The sequence below is a fragment of the Saccopteryx leptura genome, chromosome 4 (genome assembly GCF_036850995.1).
Source record: "Saccopteryx leptura isolate mSacLep1 chromosome 4, mSacLep1_pri_phased_curated, whole genome shotgun sequence".
NCBI lineage: Eukaryota > Metazoa > Chordata > Mammalia > Chiroptera > Emballonuridae > Saccopteryx > Saccopteryx leptura.
The window spans coordinates 211,482,914-211,504,288 of record NC_089506.1 but is presented as its reverse complement, the minus strand read 5'-3'; the positions used below and the strand labels follow the sequence as shown (position 1 = coordinate 211,504,288).

Genomic DNA, 21,375 nt, shown 5'->3' with positions numbered 1-21,375 from the left:
TGGCTGCCTCTGTGAGAGATTTCAAAACTGCTGTTAACGGGCTACTGCCACAGAGGTCCGGGAGGATGACAAATTCAAGAGAGTGTTTCTTCAAGTTGAACACTATACAACGGCAGGCCTTAGCTTCAGAGCCAGCAGGTCATCTTTGACGCTGGGAGTCTAGAAGGAGGGAGCTTGAAAAGAAGGGAGGGGCGAGTGGAGGCAATTACAGATTGTCAATCTATCCCCAGGAAACTTAACAATTAATATACGGGGATGGGAATGACGAGGGGCAGCACAGCGAGGTTTTCAGGACAGTAAAACAGTCCTGAATTTAGGGTCCAAAACAGTCTGTATGACCCTATCATGGTGGATACATGTCATTATCCATTCGTCCAAATCCATATAATGTGCAACACCGAGAATGAACCCTAAGGAAAACTCCGGACTGGGAGCGACTGTGACGGGTCAATGTAGGTCCATCGATTGTAACACGTACCGTAGGGGTGTTGGCAGTGGAGGAGGCTATGCCTGTGGAGGGAGAGGGAGACAGGAAATCTACCTCTCAATTTTGCTGTGAACATAAAACTCCTCTTAAAAACAGTCTTAATAAAAATCAGTACTCACTACTAGACGGAAAGGAAGATAAAGAGTTTGAACTGGTTGGATGCAACAAAGTACAAGGTGTTAAAGAGAGATTGGAACTTTATTGAGACTTTCTCCCTGATGAAATCAGAATGGAAAGAACACTGGAAAGGTTCCACTTTGGAGAGAAACAGCAACTGTTCAGGCACAAATACTTACAGATGCTCCTCTTGCGGGCTCTCTGGATCCTAGATTTCCCCCAGCTCTCAGCCCACCCACCCCTAAAAAGGTCAGAATCCGGCTTAAACTCCACCTCCACAGAATGGGCACAAAACAGCTCTTAAAGTCTAAGCTGACTGACAGACGAACCTGCGGGCAGTTAGGGAAAAAGTAAGTCAAGAAGTGAGCAGAGAAACAGAGGTAAGAAAAGGAAAATGGATAGAGAGAAGAAAAGGAGGGGGTTCATACTGATAATGTCATCCTCCAGAAAATATCAAGAGTGTATAAATGTATTAGCCCCATTTCACTGTCTTCCCCCAAAGCAATGATGACATCAGTAGCTACAACAGTGCCCATCCAGTTCTGCACATTTTATTTCCCCTACTGCATTGGGAAACACCAGATATGCCCAGCGGAGCTCGAGTGCATTATCGGGCATTAAGGAGCAAGATGGGAGGGCAGACTCTCAAGAGGATAAATGACAGAGAGCTGAAGCAAGGACTGGTTCTCGATGAGAAGAAAAGCAGCTTGTCGGGACCTGTTACCAGGCTCCAGGGACACTGCTAGCAGACCCTGTTTCTTCTCTAGTCGCTTCTGTCCTTAGGAACAATGTCCTGGAGGCTCTGGGGCCTCTGGCTTTCTTGTGGGCGGTTCCAGGTCCCCCACAAAGCCAAAAGTAGCAGCCTCTGTTGTTGCAGCATGTACCAGAGTGCTAATAATTCCAAGAAACAGAAATTCAAAAGTTGCAGTTCTCTGCATAGATCTAATCTGGTCGCCAGTTTACTGCCACTGCCTAATCCTGAGTGCCTCTCCCTCTGCCTTCCCCTTCCCTCTGCACCAGGATGCCTTCCTGGTGCTGGCAGGTCCTGACCCACGCCTCCTGGTAAAGCTCCCAAGAGAGGCTGGCTCACTGGGCAGGAGCCCCTCAGCACAGCCCCGGCCAGGTCTCCAGGATTTACACAGACTGTTCGCTGACCCACTTTTTGTCAAATGGCTTCTTCCCCCCATCCTCTGTCCTTCGCTGCCCTGAAGGGTGGCATACCGTCCAGGCAGGACTCTCACAAGTTCTTTCACTATGCCTTCTGGCATCTGCTATCTCCCTAATCTCTCTTGAACAACATAATACACACATATCCACACTTATTGGTATTTGAAGGCCCAGGCTTTCCTGCGGTGCGTCCAGTGGGTATCAGCATCAAATTCAGGTGGGAAGCTGAAGGTGAAGCCTTGGCTGCCACTGACACGGAGTGGCTGGTGCTGGTCTGACTCCTGTGAGTTTTGAGTGTCGGCACATCAGGGAATGGAGAAGAAGGGAAAGGAAAAGCCATGGTGATGAAAACCAGGAAGGAACGACTCTTCTGCTAAGTGTCTCCACAGAGAAGTTGTGGAAACAGCCTCCTCTTAAATCAGGAAGAGGTGGGCTGCCCAGAGAAGTCCCCAACAAAAAGGAGCAAGGTCTCCATTGTCCCCTTTGAAACCCAATGCCTTTGGGGTCCGAGTTTTCCAAGACATGCAATAGACAAAGACACACTGCAAACCAATTAACCCTCTGAGCCCTTCGGGTACTTTCACTGAAGTCACTGCCAGTGAATTACCTGAATACACAGAACACGGACCCTTCTCTTGGGGCCAATAAAGGGACCCAGCTTCCCAGCTGGCTTAGAAGACCACATCGGAGAAATGGCATGGGGGAGGCAGATCCTTCTCTTAGCCTGGGAACTCTTGTTCTCTCTTAGTGTTCTGGTATCCTAAACCAGTCCCCTCCACCCCTTAAGGAAACAGGGAAGAGAGCCTGGGGTAGGCTAGAAACCCAGGTTAACTCAGGCCCAAGAGATTGTCCCCTGTTGAAGTCAATCTAAGTTTAGGCGACAGCTGAGGGCCAGGGGACAAACAAGACTGTGTGTGAAAGGCAGCCACAGTGGACCTGGGCAGCCCCACAGAACTCGAGTCTTCTCTTTCCCCAGCTTATGGGGGGGGGGGTACTTCAGCTGCTTTTAGCTTATTTAATGCTCATTAATTCAGTATACACTAGAATTTAGCTGCTCTCTGTCCCTCCAAGATAGGCCCCAGGAAGAGCAGGTGTGGCCTGACTTGCCTCAATCAGGCCCCCTAATTGAAGCAATGAGACGAGCACACTAGAATTCACAGTTTCCACTCCCCTCCCTCAACCCATACCTTCCCCCACTACTGGCCTCAACGAACTCCCAAATCTCCAACGTGTAATGATTCTTGCCAGTGTGGCTCAAAGGGCTAAAACCAGGACTTCTCAGACAGGACACAAGCTCATTCACCAACAGGAACCCGAGAATGGCCACACAACAACCTAGTGTTTCTTATAGCGATTCTTTGGGGTTTCACCACACCCTGTTTTGTCACAGTTGAGAGCACCTGGATTCTTCCCCAGCCCCAGGCTTCCCAGGAGGCCGGGGAGCTCATGGGTGATGGCCCGCTCAATCTTCTCCAGAAAGCAGCCCCCCATGTAGGAGCACTGCTGGGACAGGAGCTTGAAACTGGAAATGGGGTTGATCCCAAAGAAGTCCTTATAGGCCTCGCGGTTGGGAAGGTCAAATTTGCTGACGTTGGTCTTTGCCAGGATGGTCTTGAAGATATAGAATTTATCAGGATCTTCCACAATGTCCTTAAAGACCAGCTCTCCGTCACTGAAGAAGGTCATTTTGTCCTTGTATGTCTGCAGATAGCGGTCGACCAAGAGGGCGTGGATGCGGACCCGGATGGCATGCTGGCGGATGAAGGCAATCTTGTTCTCCAACCTGTTCTCAATCACCTGGTTCAGGTCTTCCAGGAGGGAGATCTCTTCCTTGAGAAACAGTTCCCGGTGGGTATCGGGCTTGTAGTCTTGTGGCCAGAAGGAGCTGACATAGACCCTTGGCGGCTCAGTGACGTTAATGAGCGGGGCCAAGCTCCAGAAGAGAGCCCCATAGACCCGCATGAGCATCTGCGTGGCCAGGTTGTCAGCCTTGTTCAGGATGATCCTTATCTGGGACTCACGCCCCTTCAGCTGGCGGAACAACATCTCTAGCTCCAGACCCACGTCCAGCTTGGTTGGGTCAAAGACGACAAAGATGAGGTCAGCTCTGTCAATGAACCATTGGCACACATCGTTGAAGGGGTAACCTTGGGGAGAGAGAGCGAGAAGTCAGGATGAGCAAGCGTTAGCCCAAGTCCCTCGCACCTCTTACAGAACCAAATCATTCCATAGGCTGAAGGACATAACGGCCTTAAGCATTTTCTGGCCTTCTAAAGACTTAAAGAACCAATTGCATATCTCCTGCCCATTGTCAACCGTCAACCAAGAACAGCCTGACCCTTGCTTTAATCTAAATGGAATCCAAGGGTCCAGGGAAACGGAGATTTTCCTACATTCAAAAAAGATCTGGGGCAGTGGTGAAGATGTTGAAGGAAAGAAATCAGGAACTTAGAAGGATGAGAAAGAGAGGACCCATCGGTACTAGACTTATTGGGTGATCACTTTGTAAGTTATTTAAATGTCTAATCACTATACTGTACATCTGAAAGCAACATAATAGTATATATTAATTATATATAGTATTATATATTATATAGTAAGTCATGTGTCATTTAAATTTTTTCATTTTAATAAAAATTAAAAATAAAACAAAAAAAGAGAGGAGCCATCATTTAGAGGAAGAAATGTGAACTTGACATAAGATCAGAGCTAGAATTGAGGTTTTGAAATTGGCCAGTTGAATATTAAATGCTTCTAAGCTTTAGCATTTCAGCTACAAAGTGACAAGAAACTAGGAAGCCTAGGTTGATATAAAGATTACTGTGTTGCTACAAATATAGCAAAGCACCTATCTAAAACTGCCAGTCACACAGTAGGTGCTCAATATATTTTCATTCCTTCAACTTCTTATTTCCAAAATGAGGAGACTAGGTGAGCACCTGAAACCTGTATAATTTTGTTAAGCAGTGTCAACCTAGTAAATTCAATTAAACAAAGGCACAGGCAATTTTCTACTTTCTGTATATTAAAAAATTATAGTAAATCAATAATATAAAATAAAATGCAGTTATTGAAAAGGAAAATAATGAGAAGACTAGGAAAATACCTGTCTTGGGAATTTTTTACAACAATCAACCAATAATGCATAAAATTATCTGATAAATACTAGGAATACAATAAAGGTTAATTTACTACTATAATGATTAGTGATATCACTAGTCATAAAACAGGATCTGGTTATAACCAAAATGGGAATGATAGCCATAAACTGAGATCTACCATCTGGTCATATATCCTACAAATGCCCTGTTGTGACTCATCTTTGCAGATAACTCTGAGTCATGGTGACACTCAGTGGCCTGTGTTATATCCTAGTGCCTGCCGGGCCCACGTGGCACTCCCCTGCCCCCTGAAGGCAAGTAGGGCTTTTGACACAGGTGTCTGTTGAAGCAGTCCTGATAAAGCAGGAGGAATTCAAGGTCAGGTTCAACCCTGCCCGGGTTAGCCAGAGGTCAAGTACACCTGGACTAGGATCCAATTAGTGTGGGCCCTTAATCAGCCAGGACAGCCTGCGCCTCCCAGAGACAGCTCAGCCCCAGCACGGACTTAGAAGAACTACTTAAGAGAAGATCAGCCTCCTCCTGGGAAAATAATGACCACCTCCAAACCAGATCGGTCCTTGGAGAGGTAAAAGAACAAGGTACTCCACACTTAAGTGACACCACAGTGACAACAAGAAGGGACTGGAAGCAAAGAACACATCCCCTGGTATTAGACAACACTGGCCACATTTCTTCTCCCCTATCTGCCTAACTCCCACTGACAAAAACAGTTTTGTTTTTTTCGTTTTTTTAAGTGAGAGGAAGGGAGATGATGTGACAGATTCCCGCATGTGCCCAACCAGGATCCACGCGGCAACCCCTGTCTGGGGCTGATGCTCGAATCAACCAAGCTCTCCTCAGTGCCCAGGGCCAACGCTCAAACTAACTGAGCCACTGTCTGCAGGAAGGGAAGCGGGAGAGAAGGGGGAGACGGAAGGGGAGAGATCCAGGTGATTGCTTCTCTTGTGTGTTCTGACCGGGTATCGAACCTGGGACATCCATACTCCAAGCCAATGCTCTAGCCACTGAGCAAACCAGCCAGGGCTGGAAACAGTTTTCTAAGACAAAGCTCACCCTGAACAGAAATGACTGCTAAATTACCTCTTTCTTGCTGCTTGCGGTTCTCAATGATGCCTGGTGTATCCACAAAAGTGACCCGCTCTAGAAGTTTGTGGGGAACCTCGATGCCAATCAGCTTTTCCAGGAAATTCTGGCCAAACTTCTCAAGGGGTGAGAAGGACCGGGCACTGTCAGCGGCCATGACAATCCCCTCGATGGTTTTTAGCTTGGGCCCGTGCATGAGGACCGTGAACTCGGAGGTGGTGGGCTCCGCACCTGCACATGTGGGCACAAGGTTAGTAGGAGCACAGTCATCTCTGGGAAGGAGACCTACTGCAAAATAAGTGGGTAAAAAAGTATTTCAGGGAGGGTTGGCCACCAAGAATCAGATACTATATTTGCTAAGCTAGTGACAGCTTTTTTAACGTGATCACATGTATAACATGAAATTTACCTTTTTAACCATTTTAGGTGTATAGTGCAGTAGCATTAAGTACATTCATTCACCCATGACTACCACCCTCTCCAGAACTTTTTCATCACCCCGAACTGAACTGTGTCCATTACACATTAACTCCCCATTCTTACCTTCCCCAGCCCCTGGCAAACAGCCACCTTTCTACTTTCTGTTTCTATAAATGTCATGATTGTAGGGACCTCATATAAGTGGAATCATGTGACAAATTGGTTTATTTCACTTTGTATAAATACAATGCACCCAAGGTTCACCCATGTTGTAGTCATATCAGAACTTAAATACTTATTAAGGCTGTATAATATTACACTATATAAATGGCCCACATTTGGTTTATCCATTCATCCGTCAATGGGTATTTGGGTTTGTCCACTCCTTACATACCATGAATAATGCTGCTATTGACATGAGTGTTGCTGCTGGTTTCTTGTATGTGATTTTCACTATTATATTAAAGACACATATTGTATTCCCCCATGTATAAGATGGGGTCAAAAAATTTGGGGTCTAAAAACTGGGTGCATCTTATACAGTGGTTGTGGTATTTCCAATGCCATAGATGGAACTGAGGACGAGGCAATATATGAAGACAGTGATTCATCAACAGACACAGATGAGGACAAGCTAATAGATGGGAATTTTGACAGTGATGAGGAGTTATATGAATTTTATGATGAATAAAACTTGAGGTCGCCTGACCAGGTGGTGGCGCAGTGGATAGAGCGTTGGACTGGGATGTGGAGGATCCAGGTTCGAGACCCTGAGGTTGCCAGCTTGAGTGAGGGCTCATCTGGTTAGAGCAAAAGCTCACCAGCTTGGACCCAAGGTCGCTGGCTTGAGCAAGGGGTTACTCGGTCTGCTGAAGGCCTGCAGTCAAGGCACATATGAGAAAGCAATCAATGAACAACTAAAGTGTCGCAATGCTCAACGAAAAACTAATGATTGATGCTTCTCATCTCTCTGTTCCTGTCTGTCTGTCCCTCTCTATCCCTCTCTCTGTCTCTGTAAAAAAAACAACAACCAACCCTTGAGGTCAATAACTTTATGTAATAATTTTTTTCAAATTTCAGGCCCGAACTTTAAGGGGCGTCTTATACATGGGGCGTCTTATACATGGGAAAATATGGTATTCAGTTTTGATTTTTTCATAGTGATTCTACATATGACGTTGAAATACCAAGAATCACACAAGAAAACCTTGCTCTTACCTGTATAAAGCTGGTAGCGAGTGTCTTCCAACCCGAGGAGGTAGTTTATCATGGTGGATTTGCCAACGCTCCACGGTCCCAGAAACAGCACCATTGGCTTGGAAGTGATCTCCCCATCTGTGGGCAGCAGCAGTCAGAGATAGAAGTGAGCGATCAGAGTTTCTCACCAGAGCAACGACACCAATGGTGGGATTCAGCCGGTTTGCACCACTTTGGCAGAACTAATACCTAATTTTTTGTTGAGTTCAGTGAACTGGTTGTTAAAATGGCACTTGTAATAGGGTTCTCTCTAAGGTGGGTGGCTGGGCAGTTGCCCAATGTGGAAATCACAAATATACATTCCTTACTCTTATTTATTTATTTTATTTATTTATTTACTTATGTATTTGTATTTTTCTGAAGTTAGAAACGGAGAGGCAGTCAGACTCTCGCATGCGCCTGACTGGGATCCACCTGGCATGTCCACCAGGGGGCGATGCTTTGCCCATCTGGGGCATTGCTCCGTTTTGGCTAGAGCCATTCTAGCACCACTTACTCTTTTTTAACGTTCACCTGCGCAACAGCGTATTCTAAACGCCTGTAGTAATGTTCATTCTGTCCATAGGTGAAAAAAATTTAACAGAACTATGCTTGTAACATCTATTTATTCATTTCATAAAACTCATACCTTTGATGAAATACTATATTTTAATTCCCTCACATCTGCTACTTCAATAAGCAAACATATAACGTAAAGAGAAAAAGTGCCAAACAACCAGGAGGTGACAGGGTATCATTTGTTTCAACTTTGTGTTATGCCCAAAATTCCCCCAAGATATTATGAGTGAGCTAATGTTCCCCGATCAAGAAGCAATATGGAAATATCTTTTTTTTCTTTTTTTTTTTTTACAGGGACAGAAAGAGAGTCAGAGAGAGGGATAGATAGACAGGAATGGAGAGAGATGAGAAGCATCAATCATCAGTTTTTCATTGCGACACCTTAGTTGTTCATTGATTGCTTTCTCATATGTGCCTTGACTGTGGGCCTTCAGCAGACCGAGTGACCCCTTGCTCAAGCCAGTGACCTTGGGTCTAAGCTGGTGAGCTTTGCTCAAGCCAGATGAGCTCGCACTCAAGCTGGCGACCTTGGGGTCTCAAACCTGGGTCCTTCCGCATCCCAGTCTAACACTCTATCCGCTGTGCCACTGCCTGGTCAAGCTGGAAATATCTTAAATAACAGTTTTATTGTTTTGTCAGGTATTATTTAATATTTTTTCATTAATATTTTAAAACTTTTATAATCTAGTTTGGTGTACCTCTTTTATTGTTATTATTTAAGTATTAAATGAATGAAATAATAAACTATCTTTTGGTATATCTTTTTTTATATACATAAAATGGTCATTAGGGCAGAGAACCGATTGTTAAATTATTTGAATCCCACCACTGAATGATACAGTTCTTCACACTGCATCCCAGACAGTCCACCTAATTGGGTCGTGGAATTCTATGTTGGACCAGATAGCGTGTAGCAATCAGTGGCACATCTCTTGATATACAAGGGTAATCACCCAGTTAAAAGACACCAGAAGCCCTGGCTGGTTGGCTCAGTGGTAGAGCGTCGGCCTGGTGTGCAGGAGTCCTGGGTTTGATTCCCGGTCAGGGCACACAGGAGAAGCGCCCATCTGCTTCTCCACCCCTCCCCCTCTCCTTCCTCTCTGTCTCTCTCTTCCCCGCCCCAGCCAAGGCTCCATTGGAGCAAAGTTGGTCTGGGCACTGAGGATGGCTCTATGGTCTCTGCCTCAGGTGCTAGAATGGCTCTGGTTGCAATGGAGCAACGCCCCAGATGGGCAGAGCATCGCCCCCTGGTGGGCATGCCGGGTGGATCCCGGTCGGGCGCATGCGGGAATCTGTCTGACTGCCTCCCCGTTTCCAACTTCAGAAAAATACAAAAAAAAAAAAAGACACCAGAAGATACCATTTGGGCCTTGCACACACAGATTCTTGGCACACTAGCACCAGAAGGAGGCCCTAAGTGAAGTCAACAGACACTGATGCAGAGCTCACTCTGAGTGAGGCCTGCTGGTTTAGATCTGAGAGAGAAGGGTTCATAAAAGGACAGCAGACAGCAGCCACATGGGGAGTGGTCAAAACTTTCCTATATGGATTGGTAACAAAAGGAAGGGTACGAGAAAAACTTATAAAATCTTGGGTGGCCTGGAATCTGACATTGCCGGTCCCCAGCCTCCCTCCCCTTAGCTGTGCCTCTTACAATCCCATCTCAGGCTCAACCTGACCCTGGGCTTTGGGGCCAGTTCCAAATATTAGCCTCCAAAGTCCATGACATATTTGCCAGGTCCCAAGACCAAGCACTAATTTGGCAATTCTTTGGTTCTTGGGCCCCATTCCAATGTTGGAGAGAATACTCTGCATGGGCCACTCCAGTTGGGTCCCTAGAAGGAAAAGCAGAATTCTCCAGTGCTTTCAAAACCAGGGAGGCAGAAGGCCCTCGCCAGTGGCTCAGTGGATAGAGTGTCAGCCCGATGTATGGACATCCTGGGTTCGATTCCCAGTCAGGAGAAGTCACCATTGCTTCTCCCCCTTCCCGCCCCCCCTTCTCTTCTTCTTCCCCTCCCACAGACACTGAGGATAGCTCCTTTGGGTGCATCAGCCTCAGGTGCTAAAAATAGCTCAGAAGTTGAGCATGAGCCCCAGATGGGGTTGCCAGGGGAATCCCCGTTGCGGTGCATGAGGGAGTCTGCCTCACTATCTCCCCTTCTCTCAGCTAACAAAACCAAGACAAAACAAAAACCAGAGAACAGAAAGGGGAGGGGGAAAGGCTTTTGACACGAGATGCAGCCACCCCTGTGCTGGCTTTCAGGCTCCACCTCTTTCAACCCTTCTCTTAACTACGTCGGGTCATCCCTGCATAAAGTGGTGCCTAAAATTCTCCAGACTTCTTTGTCTCCCTGAGCCTGTCCAATAGATAACCCTCAAAACAGGAGACACTAGATTTATTGGAGTTTTGTTTGTTTGTTTGTTTACGGAGACAGAGAGAGTCAGAGGGAGGGATAGATAGGAATACAGACAGGAACGGAGAGAGATGAGAAGCATCAATCATCAGTTTTTCGTTGCGACACCTTAGTTGTTCATTGATTGCTTTCTCATATGTGCCTTGACCGTGAGGCTACAGCACATATGAGACCGAGTAACCCCTTGCTCGAGCCAGCAACCTTGGGTCCAAGCTGGTGAGCTTTGCTCAAACCAGATAAGCCCACGCTCAAGCTGGTGACCTCGGGGTCTCGAACCTGGGTCCTCTGCATCCCAGTCCGACGCTCTATCCACTGCACCACCACCTGGTCAGGCTAGATTTATTGTTTGTTTTATTTATTTTATTTCTTTCTTTTATATATATATATTCATTTTAGAGAGGAGAGGGAGAGACAGAAAGAGAGAGAGAGAGGAGAGACAGAGAGAGAGAAGGGGGGGAGGAGCTGGAAGCATCAACTTCCATATGTGCCTTGACCAGGCAAGCCCAGGGTTTCAAACCGGTAACCTCAGAATTTCCAGGTCGACGCTTTATCCACTGCGCCACCACAGGTCAGGCCGTATTTATTTAATTTCTTGTTTCAAAAATCAAAGGATAAAAAGGTACACAGTGAGAAGTCTCACTTCCTTGTCCCCAACCTGCCTCGGCCACCACACCTCCTACATATTCTTGCAGACATTTCCATGCATATATAAGCAATATTAATGGACAGCATATTCCCCCTCTTTCTTATAGAAAGAGGAGTACGGTATTCTTGCTCTGCAGCTTGCCTCTTGATGCACTGGTTTTCTTTCTCTAAGGTGAAAGCAAGTCCTAGAAGACCAAATCGGTATCTGGTAAGTGGCAGGCACATACATATTGCCTGAAACACTGTGGCCCTGCCACATAAGTCACTGGGATCTCTGTGGGCATCAACCCCTGGCTCGGGGACAGGAAGGGATAGGCAGGCTGAAGGGGTGGCAAGTGTCCCCAGTGACAGTACTAAGATCCTACAAAAACTCTATTTTATCCCAGCCCAGGCAGGAGATGACCAAGGGGAACTGGATCTTCAGCCGGCCACTGAGACAAACCACCACCAGGGCTTTCCTGGGCTGCTGTTTCAGCCCTTTGCAGCAGGGGGCGTTACTGACACAGCAGGAGGCCACAGGTGAGACACTGAGGAGCAGAGGTTCTGCAGGAGACTGCCCCAGGACACAGTAAGGTCCCAGCACTGGTGGGAGAGGCGGGGAAAGAAGCCGAGCCTGGAAAGTGAGGTCTGGAGTCAGGGCGCCTTCCCTGCAGAGCGCTATTCCTGGGGCAGCCCCCAGCCTCGGGGGCCTGGCCGCTAGCTCTGAGGGCTGCAGGGGAAGGCAAGCGTGGAGGGCAGAAAAGCAACTGGGAGGCCGCAACCTCACACCAACACCTGCACTTTCTCTGTGAAGTCAAAGAGGCTCATTTGCTCTTAGGCTTGCAAGAAACAATAGAGAGAACTGAAACAAAGCGTTCCCTCTGAGAAGGAGAGTTATTAGCCCCTAGTTCCAGCTGCGTGACCCTGAGTAGCCCAGCTTTTCTCTAGGCCTCCAGTCCCTCAGGAAAGCAGGAATAAGGGAGGCCCTATAACACCACTTTGTAACCATCAAGGGCATCACATGAGATAATACAGAAGTAGCCAATTAACACAGAAAGATGTGTAATACCACTCACCATTCAAACAAGCAGATACAATCATTAAAAGTTTTCAAAGACAAATACCACTTTAAAAAGAATAACACTTTAAATAGACATCGCTGCGGGGGAACACGAGCTCTCATATCTTGTCATTGTGGGTACAAATTGGTACAGCCTAAGGTAATTTGGCAACAACTATCAAAATGTTTAATTTCCTGTGTTCTGCTTCTAAAAATGTATTATACAAATATATCTGCCTGAAATATGTAACAATTATAGTAGTGCTCACAATATTTTTAAAGGTGGAAAATAGGAAACACCCCATTCTCCCTCAGTAGGGTGCTGGTTTCCAGGGCAGTGTGTCCACGCAGAGATCAGAAAGGGCAGGAGGAGCTACACACACACAGTTGTTTTTTTTTGTTGTTGTTGTTTTTTTACAGGGACAGAGAGAGAGTCAGATAGGGACAGACAGACAGGAACGGAGAGAGATGAGAAGCATCAATCATCAGTTTTTCGTTGCGACACCGTAGCAGTTCATTGATTGCTTTCTCATATGTGCCATGACCGCAGGCCTTCAGCAGACTGAGTAACCCCCCGCTTGAGCCAGTGACCTTGGGTTCATGCCAGTGAACTTTTTTTTTGCTCAAGCCAGATGAGTCCATGCCCAAGCTGGCTATCCTGGGGTCTCGAACCTGAGTCCTTCCTCATCCCAATCCGACGCTCTATCCACTGCACCACCGCCTGGTCAGGCCACACACACAGTTTTGTGATGTGATCCCCTCTTTATAAAACAAACAGGAAAAGACATGCTTTATATGCTCATGTGTGCGGAGGAAATCTATTCATGAGGAATTATAACAGCGAACCTCAGGGAGTGGATTTAGAGGAGTTGGAAATCAAGAAAGGAATTATTTTTCCATGTATACTATTTTACACTGTTTGAATTAGGGGGATTTTTTGGCAACAAGTATACCATATTTTATTACTTTGAAAATCAATTTTTAAAAAAATCCAGACCTGCCCTGGCCAGTTGACTCAGTGGTAGAGCTTTGGCCCCACATGTGGAAGTCTCAGGTTTGATTCCCGGCCAGGGCACACAGGAGAAGCACCCATCTGCTCTCCACCCTTCCTCCTCTCCTTTCTCTCTCTCTCTCTCTCTCTCTCTCTCTCCCCCCCCCCTCCCGCAGCCAAGGCTTCATTGGAGCAAAGTTGGCCCGGACGCTGAGGACAACTCCATGGCCTGGACACATGGACAACTCTAGCCTCAGGTGCTAGAATGGCTCTGGTTGCAACGGAGCAATGCCCCAGATGGGTGAGCATCGCCCCCTGGTGGGCATGTTGGGTGGACCCTGGTAGGGAATACAGGAGTCTCTCTCTCTGCCTCCCCACTTCTCACTTCAGAAAAATACAAAAAAAAAGAATCCAGAACTGAGGGAAGCCAACAGGGAGAAGTGAAGAGGAGAGAAAGATTCGAGCCAATGAGACTTAAGACATAATCAGTAAGTAAACAGGGGCTTTGTGGGCCCTTGAGCGCATGGGGGACAGAACCTAGTATCACTGTCCTTGGAAAGCAGAACTGCACCACTGAAGCATGAGTGCTTACAAATGAAATGTTCTCCAGAAAACCCCGTGCAGAGTGGGGGGTACTCTTGCAGTGTGAGGGTGGCTGACATGACGGGGGTCTCCCAGCACCTAGGAGAGCTCAGCTCCAGCGTCCTCAAGCCCACAACACACGAAGCTCTGGCAGGAACCAGGAATGCTGTGGGCGTGGGGGAGTGTGAACAGGTTAGAGGTACAAGTCCAGCCTTGGGAAGAGAACCGTACCTGTGATCTCGTGCTGCCGAAGCTCATTGTATCTGTAAGACTGCTCCAGGGGTTTGATGGAAGAATGGTAGATCTTTCGAAGTCGCTGCAGTACCGCTGGGGACAGAGAAGGATGGAGGGAGGGGCAGGTGTCAGGTAGGGCACACTCTAGACTGCTGACTGCTGTGAGCCAGGTCACTTCCCAGGGCAGTGCCAGCCCTGCCTAGTGGGGAGCCAGGAACATCTGCAGCCCAGCAACTGTCTTTGTATTCAAGGAGGGAGTTGGTCCACATCCCAGCCCTTCTAAACCTTTAAACCGAAGGCATTCCCTCCCCATCCCCTACAGTTCCTGGGCTAGTTCTTTTTAATCTAACCCTCTCCTCCCTCCCTCCCTCTTCAGTAGTGGGCCCTGAAACACTGCCTCAGCTAACCGAAGGCCCTTTCCAAGGCAGAGAAGAACCCCGCGCCTTCTTCTCTGCTCCCGCCTCTACTTGTGTTTGCCTTGGGCTCAGAGAGCAAGGAGGAATGGCGCTAAGCAGGCCCACAGGACTCAGGCCTGCACCCTGGCCCCAGCCACACTTCCTGGTGCCCCAGAGAGGATGCAGACATCCCAAGTGTCTTCCTGGGAAGAGCATGAGCGCGGGGAGAAGTGAGTCAGCAGGGGAAGCGGAGCTCAGAGTGTGAAGCAGGTGTGAGGCACAGAGGAGGCGGAGGGCCTGAGGGTCAGAGCCCCGCCAGGTGGCCCTCTCCCGCTGGGCGCCATAGCAGCTCTGCTTCCCTCCCAGCGCTCACCAGCTCCACGAAGCAGATAGTCAACTCTGCTGAAAGCCTTGGACTATTATGAGGGTGAAATGAAATACTGGGCATGAAAGGGCTTTATAAACTGTCAAATATCAAAACAAATGCGATGAGCTCTATTAACTCCCCTCCCTGGGCGCAGTGTGGGGCTGGCACCGGCTGGAGCGAGCGCAGCACTGTGGTCTGTCCTCTGTCCTTTCACTGGTCCCTCCACTTGGATTGTCTGTCCTCCCCCCTGCCAATCCAGAGCCCCCAGGCCTTGGACACCGCGTGGATGCCTCCTCCATGAAGCCCCCTACCTCCAGGGCTTTCCTCCCTGGGGTATCCACTGGCCTCAGAGCCCAGCCCCCACGGCTCTCCCAGCCCCAGTCCCAGGCCCTGCTCCTTCCTCCTCTGGTTACCAGAGTAATCGTCAGCCGGCTTGTCCTCATCCAGCATCAGGGTTTTCTCGATGTGGGAGCGGTCCCTCAGTGGGGCTTCTTCACTCACATCCTCTGCCTCTTCTGGGGAGGGAAGCAGAGAGCAGGGTTAGAGCAAAGCGAGGAGCACGCTGGGCTCTAAGCCCCCTTGACGTGGACAAGGGAAAGCCTGAGGAAGGTGCTGACAGAGGGTTTGCCAAGTTCAACTGAATGGAATTCCGTCTCTAGGAGGGACTTGGAATATGCCGACCCAAGTTCTGTGGCTCTCCATGGTCCATTTTATTATCCAGCAAACACTGATTGAGCACTTGGGATGTGCTGAGCACAGAGCATCGTGCTGCCGATACAGTGGTGCCCAGAACAGACACAGCTCCTGGCCTGTGGCATTTTCCTAGTCTAGTGGGGCAAGGGGAGAAATAATTTCAAAAGAAATGTAACAATTATAAGCAACGATTTGGCCATGGAAGGGAAGATTCCAGAAGCTATAAGGGCCTGGGAAGTGTGCCTATGAAGTCTTAGCAGGGGATTCAGAAAACTTCCCAGAGCAGCCACCTGTGAGCTGAAATCCATTGTGTGAGAAGTTAACTAAGTGAAGACAGGGACAGGAGTCGGGAGTGGCTTAGCAGGAAGGGCGGCTGGGCCTCAGTGGGTGAGGGGTTGTGGAGGACAAGAGTCTGCGTTGTGGCCTGGGGGCACTGGAAGTGAGGGAAGGGTTCTCAGCAAACTGACCTGACCACATGAGCATGTGATTAGATCTATGAGGCTGCCATGAAGCATGCACAAGAGCTGCTGGGGTAGGGGGTTCAGCTGTTGCTTCTGACCTAAAAAGAGATGCCCATGACTGCCTGCAGGTGGGTCCCCAGGGAGACTGTTTCTACCCAAATGGCTGCACAAAGGATTCTCAGTAATTAGAAGTGGGGTGGCCTTGGGCCTGTGAGGCAGAGGGAGACTAGTTCCGCCAGGGATGGAAGCAGGAAAGAATCGATGTGTGTTGTGGAGCATCTCAGGACCCAGGCAGCCCCACCCCAGACCCAGGACAGGGAAGACAGGGAGGACAGGGAGAGGGGACGGGCTGGGTGGCTGCAGCCCCCCCCCCCCACAGAGGGTGCAAGTAGCTGATGACAGGTATGGAAACTGAATTCTGCAGGGAGACCATGGGGAAGTCACATTGGAGGGTGAAGACTGACCCCAGTTCCTCCCTCCTAAAGGCCCAGCTCTTGGCCTGAGCCAGCAGCCTCAATGAATGTGTCCATGGGCATCCTGGCCGTGCCCAGGATTCAATACATCCCCAGTGTTGCCCGATGCCCCTGGCCTTGCCCTTCCCCTTCCCTAGCCCCCAGTCCTGAGACAGCAGCTGCTGCTGCTCCAGGTGGACATCTGTGGGACATCAGTGACACGGCCAGCCTGAGGTTTCTTATTGCAATCCTGACCCCAGTCCCAGTTCACCCCAACTGTCATGGCCTCGTTTTCAAGGGGAGACCCCACATGTTAGCCCACTGACATGGTCCCCAGGGGGGTCCCAAGCTGCACTACCACCCGTACATCTCTCCGCCAGCCTGCAAAGGGCCTCAGACCCTGCCACCGTGTCCCTTGTCCTCCAGGCTAAGCACTGGTCGGTGTTCAACTGTATCAGTGATCCTAAAGGGCAGGCTCCCGAGGGCCAAACTCAGAACTGGCCAGGTTCCCCTGGGCCCTCCCTGGTGTGGCCTCTCACTGAGTCCCTCCAAACTGGGAAGACACGGCTCATGAGCAGCCTGAGACATCCCCTAGAGCAGGGGTTCCCAAACTTCGGCCCGCATGCGGCCCCCTGAGGCCGTTTATCTGCCCCCCTGCCACACTTCCAGAAGGGGCACTTTTTTCATTGGTGGTCAGTGGAGTACTGTATGTGGCAGCGCTGCAAAGCCTGGCCTCGCTCACATACAGTACTACTTGCGGTGTCGTGGGACGCACGCGTCACGGCTCCGGAAGCGCGTCATATCACTTGTTAAGGCTAGCAGTGACAAATATGGAACCAGACATTGACCATCTCACTCATAGTTCCCATTGAAATACTGGTCAGTTTGTTGATTTAAATTTACTTGTTCTTTATTTTAAATATTGTATTTGTTCCCGTTTTGGATTTTTACTTTAAAATAAGATATGTGCAGTGTGCATAGGGATTTGTTCGTAGTTTTTTTTATAGTCCAGCCCTCCAACGGTCTGAGGGACAGTGAACTGGCCCCCTGTGAAAAAAGTTTGGGGACCCCTGACCTAGACCCCTGGTCGGCAAACTGCGGCTCACTAGCCACATGCGGCTCTTTGGCCCCTTGAATGTGGCTATCCCACAAAATACCACATGCAGGCGCTACCTCGATAAGGAATGTACCTACCTATATGGTTTAAGTTTAAAATTTGGCTCTCAAAAGAAATTTCAATTGTTGTACTGTTTTATATTTGGCTCTGCTGACTAATGAGTTTGCCGACCACTGCCTTAGGCCAAGCACCCTGGACCAGGCCTCTACCCCGCAAACCCAGGCTGGCTGGGGCTCTCCCGCCCACCCTGTCCCTGACTGTCCCACTACATACAAGACTTCCAGGAAGAATGCAGCTGCCCAAGTGCCGGAGCAATTCTGGGGTCCCCTACCCTGAAGCCCCTCCACGGGCTCCTCTGCCTCGGCCTGCGGGGCCTCGTCCCCCTCAGGCCCTGGATTCGGTTCCTCTGAGCTCAGCTGGGCTCCCTCGTCCCCACGGCTTAAGGTTCCTGCTGCTTCCTGGGGTTCCCCTGCTTCCTCGGAAGTGCCCTCTGCTTCCTCTGAACTAGCCCCTTGGCCGCTGTCCTCTTCTGATTCTTCTTGGGATTGGACTCCTCCTTCCTCGCCTCTGCTGAGGCCACCAGCCTCTTCAGAGGACGCTGCTTCCAGATCCTGCTCCAACATCCCTGGTGCCTGGCCCTCCTGGGGTTGGTCCTCCTGGGCGCCCGCTGTCTCCACAGCAGGGCTAGGCTGCCCCTGGTCCTCAGGCCCTTCCCTGGCTTTTGTGTCCATGTCCATGACTGCAGCCGGCCCTTCTGGCCCCTGACCAGGCCCTGGGATGCCCTGGCCTGCTGTCTCTACCTCCACAGGAAAGGTCCCCGCGCCTTCAGGCTCCGCAGCGCCTGCAGCGGCTCCCTGCGCAGGGCTGTCCCCTGGGACCTCCCGGGTTTCCTCAGGGACCACGCCACTCCCAGCCTGTCCTTCTTCCGCCTCTGCCGGCTCTGCTGGGCCCTCCCTCTCCCTGAGCTCGGGCCTCCCCTCTTCCCCAGGTTCCCCCGCCCCTGCTGCAGGGAGGGAGCTTGCTCCTGGCGGTTCCGCAGGGTCCCCGGGGGGAGCTGAGGCTGAGGCATTGGAGAGGCTGGCGTCAGGGTCAGCGCCTGGGCTGGGGGCAGCGGTGGAGGCCCCTGTGGCAGTCTTCTCCGAGCTCTCAGCCTCCCTGCCATCTGGGGGGTGAAGGAGCAGGTTCTTCTCTCGAGGGGCCGCCTCTGCATAAAGCGCCCTTTCCTTCTCCTCTAGACTTGCATCTCCAGCAGAGAAATGATTCTCCAACAAATTGCCAACATCTTCTGTGCCACCCGAAGCAGAAACTTGCAGTTCTAAATGATTAGAACACGATTGGTCAGTTTCACAGGGTTGGCACTGGCTTCGCTTCTCAAAAGAGTCTAATTCAACCTAGCTCCTGTCTTCCAGGAGCAAGGTGAGGGCCTGGTGTCAGTGGCACCTCCCTCCCTGGTCTATGAAACTGCCCTAGCAGCAGGCAGGGTGGGTGCTGCTCTGCCCCCCTCCCAAGACATAGAGACATGGCTAGGGGAGTCACAGACCCACTGTGTCGCTGCAGAGCTGAGCTGCTGCCACCCGCCCCCAACTCCCACCCTGACCCTCACGAAACCTCCTGCTGGGTCCCGATGGCTGCAGAGCCATGGGAACTGGGTGAGGCCTTGCAGTCCTTCCTCAGCCTTGTGGCAGGCCTGCTGGCACACAAGCACGTGCAGCCTGGCTCACCAGGAGATCTTTCCAAGATAGGGCAGAGGCCCTGTCAGTTCCTAGAGTCATTAACCAGCATGCTTTTTATACTGCTATCAGCAAAGGAGTGCAAACAGGTGTGCACAGCCAGATCCTCTTAGGTTACATGACAGTCCTCAGGGGATTACTGGTGGCTCCCAGCCTTATTAAGTCATACATCCAACTCTGTCCCCTTAAGGGCAGGCATTTGCTGGCCTTGCTACCTTAGATTAGAGGGGACGTGGCCTGAAGAGAAAAGATATCCAAAACTAGAAAGGCCAGGGCTTCCCAGTGGCCTTAGCCAACCTCTACTGAGGGGATCCCCTTCTAAAGGCTGGTGGCTTTGCCGGGAAGCTGTAGGCACGGGGAGAACAGAGCAGGAGAGAGCACTCTAGGCACCCAGTCTGTGCTCAGACCTCTGTCAAGGGACAAGTTTAGCTCATTTGGAAAAAGGGGTCAGAAAAGAGAGTTGAGCCTATCCCTTCTGCCCTCTCCCAGCCAGACTGGGACCTGTTTAAAGAGGAGGACTGGGACGGGGAACACAGCTTGCTCATGGGAATGAGGGACCGCAGGGCCCTGCCCTGGGGCAGCTGAGGCGGCTCCAGGCTCCCCTGACTCACAAGGATTCTTTCTGAGAAAGCCTCCCTCCTCTCTGCTGATAAAGACACCCCCCTCGCTCAGGCCACAGCCTGGTCTTCCCATCTCTGCCTCAACAAAAAAAAAACACTTCTTAGGGTACCCCTTCTGCCTTGGGGTACTCATACTCCTTGTGCCCTGAAAGCTGGGGGAGCCTCCAGGGACTAGGAACAAATGTTTGCTCATTAGTCCCCACAGCGGCAACCTGTCGAATTCAGAAGAACGGGCAGCTAGGGCACCTTTAAAGGAGCCCTATGTATTGCTATAACGCTTCCCCAAGCACTTTCACACATGTGACTGCATCCAAATCTCCCTCCTTACTGTCGGCCACATTTCAGGGCTGAAGGCCCAAGGAAAGTCTTTGACTTGCCCAAGACACCAAGTGTCTAGCTAGGCCAGTGGTTCTCAAAGTGTGCGCCCTAGAAGATTCCCAGGTGCGCCCTATGGTATTCCAGAGAAATATGTGCCTGTTGGGGACCAAAAAACCAACAGGGTTTTTGGAGTTTAGATTTTGGGGGGACAGAGGTGTGGGGAATTGGCTGTAAGCTGACAGTCTGCCCAACCCCCACCTCACTTGCCTGACTGGGTTGCAAAAGGCTGTTAAGCTGTGGTGCTGGATTGTTTACACTACCCCCCATGTTCCCCAGAAAGACTAGAGGCAAGTTTCTTCTAGCCTTTGTTTGGTGTAAAGTTAAGATGATATGTATGGTGGGGGTTTTCTGCACTCAACACAATTAAGAGTAAAAAGAGAGGAATTCTTCAATGTATTGACGAGGAAATGAGAGTTTGCCTTTCAAATATATGCCCAAACATTGAAGAAATCACTAGAACACATCAGGCTCATGTTTCTCAGAAACACAAGAATGAAAAAACTTAACACATTTAAGCCAGGACCAGCCGAATTTACTAAATCTTACTAAGAATATATCTATATATATAAAAAGATAACTTTTTTGTCATTTTTTTAACCCCTCTTTTTTACGAATTCTAAAATTCATAACTCAAAAACTGTAACATAAAAATGTTTTTTAATGTCAGAATAAATTTAATTTTGTCGTATTTATTTTGTTTAATTACTATAAAAGCACGCTTGGACTTTATTTTTTTTCTTTAATATTTTACTTAATTATTATAACATATTTCTCAGAAATTTGTATATAGTGCACCTACAATTATTTGTAGGATTTCAAATGTGCCCAACTTCAAAAAGTTGGAGAACCACTGGGCTAGTGGGTAACTGGAACCCAGAACTGCCACTCCTCGCCCGGCCTCCCATGCCGTGGCGGAGACAGGGAAGCACGGGAGACCCCATCCCCCAGCTGTCTTGCCCCTCCCTGCACGCACCTTCTCTGCAGGCTCACTCTAGACCAGGGGTCTCAAACTCACGGCCTGCCGAACAATTTTGTGCGGCCCGCAG

General features: G+C 49.5%; 1 protein-coding gene across 2 annotated transcripts in view; it reads right to left on the bottom strand.

Moving 5' to 3' along the window:
• Window positions 1-666: 666 nt before the first annotated feature.
• The window catches only part of SRL (sarcalumenin), a 47,239-nt gene continuing 26,530 nt past the window's right edge, over window positions 667-21,375 (bottom strand). The window contains exons 2-7 of one of the 2 annotated variants that reach the window (XM_066382696.1): window positions 17,933-18,916; window positions 15,292-15,393; window positions 14,114-14,209; window positions 7,615-7,731; window positions 5,974-6,207; window positions 667-3,918 (exon numbers count right to left, since the gene is read on the bottom strand). In XM_066382696.1, coding sequence (XP_066238793.1) covers window positions 3,107-3,918; window positions 5,974-6,207; window positions 7,615-7,731; window positions 14,114-14,209; window positions 15,292-15,393; window positions 17,933-18,916 — 2,345 coding nt within the window. In that variant the 3' untranslated portion in view covers window positions 667-3,106. The remainder of the gene's footprint in view (window positions 3,919-5,973; window positions 6,208-7,614; window positions 7,732-14,113; window positions 14,210-15,291; window positions 15,394-17,932; window positions 18,917-21,375) is intronic. The other variant, XM_066382697.1, reaches the window with a different exon arrangement.